The 7,714-nt window shown below is 40.4% G+C and overlaps 1 protein-coding gene across 1 annotated transcript; it reads right to left on the bottom strand.

Moving 5' to 3' along the window:
• Positions 1–5,929: 5,929 nt before the first annotated feature.
• mc4r (melanocortin 4 receptor) lies at positions 5,930–7,686 on the bottom strand. Its single transcript, XM_008396409.2, has one exon. The coding sequence runs from the start codon at positions 7,380–7,382 to the stop codon at positions 6,393–6,395; it is 990 nt and encodes a 329-aa protein (XP_008394631.1). The 5' UTR covers positions 7,383–7,686; the 3' UTR covers positions 5,930–6,392.
• Positions 7,687–7,714: the final 28 nt, after the last annotated feature.

Genomic DNA, 7,714 nt, shown 5'->3' on the forward strand with positions numbered 1-7,714 from the left:
ATGTCAGAAACCACAACTGAAACATCGCAATTAACGGTAAATAWCGTTCAACTATGAACACTGTCCAACGGCGCAACAAGTAAGTAAGCAGAATGAGCACCGTGACTGTTTTCATCCTCCCTCCCACTGCGATGTTTACCACCATGACAGGAGACGAAATCAATCAATGAGCAATGAGCATGCTCTGTGTTCATACGTTCGACTTTTACTTATTCAGTGATTAAATAAATATGTGTATATATATATATATAGCTACCACAGTGTACACAAGAACAAAGAACGGCTCTCAGTGAGGCTTCAGTCCTTAGGACTTAGTAAAGATCCATATCACTATATTGCAGACTTTGGTCACAGCGTTGTCCCATATATGCGACACCTCAGTCAACACCTCCACACAATAATTCAGSGCATAAGTGACAACTTTTTTTCATCAGATGCAACATGTGTCTCAGTACAGCTAGCTTTGCTAGCACAGATCTTACCTTTCTTTAAGCTTTCCTTCCAAGTGACGCTAAAAGTTGGACGAAGTCCCCCCGTCTGTGAAAGGGAAGCGCTGCTGATTTTACATGTCGCCATATATTATGATTTATGCAGCTATTATATTATAGACAAACATCTCCTCCCGCTCAGAGAAAACCACTGCGCATGTCTGGAGCTCCGAGTGCGAGTAAAGGTGGAGCCGATGGGTGACAACAGACACTAAGTCACGTTATTGCTCGGATTTTACGGCGCCACCTTAAAGTCCCTGAACTTCACATTTTAACGGAAGAAAAGAGCAACGCGACTTGGATGTAACGAGTAACGCGACAGTTTTGTAGAAATGTAGTGAAGTAGAAAGTACAGATACTTACTGTAAAATGTAGTGGAGTAAAAGTAGAAAGTATCCATTATTAAATCTACTTAAGTAAAGTACAGATACACGAAAACTGTACTTAAGTACAGTAACTCCCACCACTGATAGTATATTCCACTGATTTGTTTAAAAATATTCCGTTTTATTTTATTGTTTATTTTATTGTAAAACTACAATTATTGATGTCAACAAAAGTGTCATTTTTAGCTAATTTTAAAATCCTGACGCCATATCGATGAACAAGATTCAAAATTATCATTTTTAAAACCTAAAAGCACCAAAAAAATGTTGCTTTTTCACCTACTCAACAATAAACTAGCATGACAAGCAGCCAGTTTACTAATTATTTTGAGAAAATAAACTGAAAATATAAACAGGATATTTGTCACTCTTCATTTGAAAACACATTCTGTATTTAGTCAAGATTTAATACAACGATTAAAAGCAGATTCGGATGCACCCAGGTGGACTTTACAGTACAAGTCCACAAGTATGTGCGGTCCTAGTAACCATGACAACCACAAAGCTTAGAAAAGACGATCATTTGTAAAGTTTTGTGACATTTTTGTCAGAAGATTTTAATTTAAAAGTTGTTAGTTTTGTAGTTCTGTCCTAAATTTTTAAAATTTATTATAGAATTGTGGTCGGGACGGGGCCAAACAAAATCCATCCAGTGGCCACAAATGGCCCCCGGTCCTCAATTTGAACACCCTTAAGGTTTACACACCTTTTTATTACAACATTTCACTATTTTTACTGATCTTAATTGGTGAAAACAGATTGTGGAAAATAAATTTGCACACCTATTGAAAAAAAATGTCTTTTTTCTTATTACTTACAGAATATTTATTATTATTTTATCACATATTATTTTGTATTTGTGAAAACTGGAACTCCAGGTGGATTTTTTCCTCTCCAACAGTTACATGGCACAAATATTTTTGAATGCATCTATTTTTTATTTTATCTATTTTAAGTGGGAGTAAAAGTGCAGATGTCATAATTTAGTCCTAGATTTATAAAAACCTTTAAAGGTACTTTGTAGTTTAAATTGTGCATATTACTTGAACATTTCAGCAGAGTGAACATTGCTGTCCAAATGTAGTAAAGAATGAAATCAACTTTAAACTAATTTTCATCTATTGGTTCAAATTTAAACCAAAGTTTTCAGATTTGAGCTCTGAAGAAATCTTTATTCATCATGTTTTAACCTTGAAAACAAATTCTTTCTGTTCATGATAAATCAAACAAGTGAGTAAATTTTGTAAGAGATAAAAAGAATAAAGATGTTTATCTGTTACCTGATCAAAACAAACGTTAAAATCTTCATCCTCACTGTAAAACCCGCTGCAGTGGAGGCGTAGGGTTTTGTTTATCCCCCTTGAGGAGCTTTTATGCTTCTGACCTCCAAGGAATTTCTTTCAGTCTAAATGGCAAAGTTTTGTATTTACTTCCAGCTAATGTTCCAGGTTCTTCCTGATGGATTAGTTTTCTCCTCGGAGCCCCAGCAGAGACCCTCAAATGCAAACAGCTTAGCTAATAAAGAAAAGAGAAAACACCTCTCACAAGTAAAAGCTTGCAGACTACTCATCCAGCTAATTAAAATATATTAACATGGATAAAAGCTCCCCTGCTCCAAATCCCTCATATCGTAGATTACGGTGGGGATTTAAACTCAAAATCAAAATGAAGGAGGAATTTACAGAACATAAAAATATTTTGATAAATGTAACACTTTTCTAATGAAAGGTTTTCAACATAAAAATAAATAATTCAGATGAACCTCACACAAAATAAACTTTATAGTTGCAGTCAAAACAGTCACAATAAAATAATGTGTGTTAAAACTGTCACTATGACGGATAATCTGTGAAAAGATCGACATCCTCCACCTCTTCCCTGAGCTGTTACTGCCATCTGAAGAATGCCAAAAGCAACCAATCAGAGCCAGGAGGCGGGTCTTAGCGCTGCCAATCATCCACACATACTCGCTGCTAAATGTGATTGTGTCAGACTTAAACTGTTTCTCTGTAGTCATTAGTCTATTTGCTAATAAGACCTAGCATCTATGCTAGGCTATGCTGGCAGCTGGAGCGGTGACAGACATCCTGGCTCTGATTGGTTGTTTCTGACCAGGCGGTGTTTTTCTGCAGGTGGCACTAGGGCCACAGGGATGAGGAAGAGGAGGTAAAGCTGTCGTTTGCAGCCTCTCCTGCAACAGCACCTTACAAAAGCCTTAAATTCAAGTATCTAAAATTAAGGCCTTAAATTGCCTTAAGTCCAGGTGAAAAAATGTAATTTGGCCTTAAATGTGATAATCACAGGTATTACATTTTTGTTTTTTTCCCCTCACACGTCTTTTCTGTCAGGCATAAGTTTGAGTTGTGTGCAGACATCTGTATTATGTACTGCAAAAATTCCCTCGCTAGTTAGTTAGCATCTATGTTATTACTGAAAAAGAAATATAACAAAGTCAGTTTCCCAGACATTATTCTATTGACCTTTTCCAGTTCTGGGTAATTTTTTGCCATCACTCTTTCTTGATCTACTAAGAAAAATGTTGCAGTTTTCACTTCCTATCAACCAAAACTGATTTGAAATGTTCTTCACATTGGAAAGAATTACATTTCTTGCTCCTGCCACTGCTTTAAAAGCATCACTGAAGGTTTTTCAGGTGCCATTCAAGGCCGTAAAGACAAACAAGTAGCTTTACTGAGAGCTAAATTAATTGGTTTTATCAGATTGAATAGCTGCGATATATGAAATCCTCCTGAAGAAGAAGAAGTGATTATTTATCACCTGGAGGGATTTCTGGAAGCCATAATTTAATGGTTTGAGAATCTGAAGGTCGGATTTCCTCCCAAACTGAAGGAAACGTTGATTTTAATCTCAGCTTTGTGCAAAACCAGAGTAAAGTTACAGGCAGATCTGTGGCTCAGGTTGCATTATGATTTATTCAAGTCACAGCAGCAGTGATTCACAGTACGCACTGATGGGGAAAAAAATACAAAAACATGTTTTTCAGTTGCATGAATCACATGTCAGGCGGAGCTGATCACAAGACACCCTGTTTACATCGGCTCTGTTGTGCGTTTTGTGGGCGTTCGAATGCAATTCAAGTTTTACAGAGGTGTACGTTAAAAAGGCAACACTTAAAACATCAAAACTGCACATAATCTTTTTATACTGAGACACTTTCATACAGAATACGGCTTCTGTTTATATCACAGTGCAACACCATTAAGGCAAAGATCTAAAAAAGCAGCAGGTCACACACACAGAGAAAACCTACATTAATTATACTCTGCCCTTTCACTCACAGACATTGAAAAATAGACTTACTTATAACCACATGCTTAAAGTGCCAGTGTGAATAACTCAAATGTGCAAATTTACACAAATACCTACACAAACTTACAAGAGCGCAGATGAAAAACAAGCAGATTTAAGAGCTTTAACTTTTAGTCACAGTATTTGTCACGGTGCTTCAAAGAGAGTGGATTCAAATCTTTGCGAAATAAAGCAAAATGTGCACATTTTGTCAGAAACGGCTGCGCCTGAGACATTCTGATGCATTCACTGCAGTGGGAAAGTGCAGATTTTTTCTACCCTGTTTGAACCTGTGAATGGTGCCATCAAATACTTCAGATTATTTTTTTTTATCTCAGTTTTGTGCAATGTTGAATTTTCTTTGACAACTTTTAATGACATTACATTTTAGCCTGAGGATTTGAATTAAACAATTCTTATTTGGTACTGAAAATCTGCTATGAAAGAAAAATAGTTTTACAATAAAGTTTAGCTGATTTGTGCTGGAAAGAGACCAAAATATTGTCCTTGAAATTTGTGCTGTGAAATAAAAATGGAAATGAAAGCAGTGGGTACACTTCCGCTAACCTGCTAATATGCTAATTAGCACATTGCAATTAGCACAATCACATCATAATTAGCTCTGCTATCAAAAGCAGAGCTAATGTTTCGTTTAGCGCCTTTGCTAAACTTGCAAACATTTAGCGCACCCAGCTTCTTTTAACTGAATTAAGTTTTAAAGCACTAATTTACTTTGCTGTTTTGTAAACTTTCAGTTGAATAAAGCTGACCAATAATGAAAAAAACAACAACAAAAAAACCCAAGTACTGGACAGGACGTGATTGGTTGACAATGAAGGGACGCTATTGGCTTACAATGTGCCATGTGACAATCCGTGATTGGTCGACTCGATGATGAAAAGCTAAATATAGTGTTGTGTAAATCTGCAGTATTTTGTTGTTTTTAGCCTTAGCGCTTCAGAATTAGCTTCCATGTTGGAAGCTCTAAGATGAACTTCATGAACAATGCTGTAGAGTTTAAATTTATTCAGAAACATCTGGAAAGCAGCAAGACAGACAGATTCACTCATTTGGTAAACAGAATTACAATCCTTCTTTCTTTAGCCTCATGATTGACATGTGCAGTAATGAACATAAGGTCTTTGACGGCTATATACAGTAATGCTATGATAACTTTATGAAGCAATAGGCCTCCTTTTATGGCATTGTCATGGTTGCCTCAGTAAACAATGGTATAATTACCTTTTAAGGCATTATTTTTATCCTTGATTACATCATAAACATGTTCTGGTTGCCTCAGAAATCAGTGGTGTGATTAATTTAAAGAGAAAAACTTAATTTAAAGAGAAAAACTGCAATCACAAGGCAAACTTGTGATTGCAGGATTATCTTATAAGGGTAAGTTATTATTATAATGTAATAATCGCTTTATAATGCAACACTGTGGTTGTCTTCCATCCATCCATCCATTTTCTTTACACCCTTGTCCCTCAGTGGGGTCGGGAGGGTTGCTGGTGCCTCTCCGGCTGGCGTACCGGGCGAGAGGCGGGGTCACCCTGGACGGGTCGCCAGTCTGTCGCAGGGCAACACAGAGACACACAACCATGCACACACACACTCACACCTAGGGACAATTTGGAGAGGCCAATTAACCTGAAGGTCATGTTTTTGGACTGTGGGAGGAAACCGGAGTACCTGGAGAAAACCCACCATGCACAGGGAGAACATGGAGACTCCATGCAGAAAGACTGGGAATCGAACTCAGAACCTTCTTGCTGCAAGGCAACAGCTCTACCAACTGCGCCACTGTGCAGCCCACTGTAGTTGTCTTATAAGGTATAATCACCTTATAAGTCATGATTTGCCTTTTTGCCCTACGATGTTATGATTACAGTTAAGAGTAACGTTATTATCCTGATGCTATAAAGTCGTACCTCAATGCTTCCATGTTCAAGAAACCAATGGAGACATAAAGTAATCTCAGTTGTAGCAAAGTTAGTGTCTTATCTCATTCTTAGCTGTCTAATGTGCTTGAAATATATCATATACTGAAGTATTTTCAATCTGTGCAGCTGCAAAACTGACATTTAGTCACAACATTGCTGAATGCAGACAAATCCTGTGTGTTAGCCAACCGTCTAATCAACCCCACTCTTCCTGCAGACCTGCAGCTCTGCACACTGATTACAGATGAAATACCTGGAGCGTCTCACAGAAAGTTAATACACCAGAGAGCCTGAGAGCAGCAGAAGATTTCCTTAAAGGTCTTCCTCATCTCCTGGCTGCGGAAGGCGTAGATGATGGGGTCGATGACGGAGTTGCACATGATGAGGATGAGGTACATGTTGAAGTGGGACATGAAGCAGGTGCAGTAGGGGTTCCTGGGGCAGGTGATCATCAGGATGAGGTGCAGAAAGAAGGGCGCCCAGCACACCACAAACACCCCCAGCAGGATGGTGAGGGTGATGGCGCCCTTCATGTTGGCGCGCTGCTGGATGGGCGCGTTGCCCGGCAGGGCGGCGATGCGCTTCATGTGCAGGCGCGCCAGCAGGAACATGTGAACGTAGAGCGACGCCATGAGGACCAGCATGGTGAAGAACATGGTGATGAGGCAGATGAGCACCGTGGTGCTCTCCGAGTAGATGATGAAGAGGATGCCGGAGACGGTGCAGCACGTCCAGATGCCGGCAATGACCAGCAACGCCCGCTGGATGGTGACGATGTTGTGGTACCGCAGGGCGTAGAAGATGGTGATGTAGCGGTCGACGGCGATGGCGAGCAAGCTGCAGATGGAGGCGAGCAGAGAGCTGCAGATCATGGAGTCAAACACGTTGTCCATGCTTTTGATGAGCGTGACGGGGATGGTGAGGCTGCCGCCGTTGATCAGCGCTATGACGATGGTCTCCGATGCGTTGGAGACGCTGACCAGCATGTCGGCGACCGCCAGGCTGCAGATGAAGAAGTACATCGGGGAGTGGAGGTTCTTGTTCTTGATGATGGCGGCGACCACCAGGATGTTCTCCAGCAGGCTGATGATGCCCAACGTGAGGAAGACCTCGGTGGAAATCAGCAGCTGCTCGTAGCAGCCGGCAGAGGAATCCTTCTCCTCTCCGGAAACGTCTTTCTCCGGCAGAGTTCCCAAGCAGAGGCTCCGGTTCAGGTAGCCTGGGATCAAGCCTTGCTGAGCCGTGGAGTTCATCTTCACTTCTTCTCTTTGTTACAGCAAGTCCTGAAGTCTCAGCTGCTTCTTTTTCCCATTTTCATCTTTCAGCTCCTCCTCAAGCAGCAATAACAATCCTGTTGTTCTGGTTTCAGTGAAACGACGTGAGGAAGAAAAGTGGAGGAGAAACGGTGAAAAATAATCAGCCGGATCCAGAGCGTCAGAGCGCAGCGGCTTGCTGTGTGACCGATCATCACTTCTCAGCCACTGTGGTCTTATCCTGGTCTCACTTTCTCTCCCTCTGCTTATGTACCACACACACACACACACGCACACACACACGCACACACACACACACGCACACACACACA

The sequence above is a fragment of the Poecilia reticulata genome, linkage group LG20 (genome assembly GCF_000633615.1).
Source record: "Poecilia reticulata strain Guanapo linkage group LG20, Guppy_female_1.0+MT, whole genome shotgun sequence".
NCBI classification, from domain to species: domain Eukaryota; kingdom Metazoa; phylum Chordata; class Actinopteri; order Cyprinodontiformes; family Poeciliidae; genus Poecilia; species Poecilia reticulata.

What these genes read in the sequence shown, in the direction of transcription:
- mc4r (XM_008396409.2), bottom strand. Translation starts at nt 7,382, where the DNA reads ATGAACTCCACGGCTCAGCAAGGCTTGATCCCAGGCTACCTGAACCGG.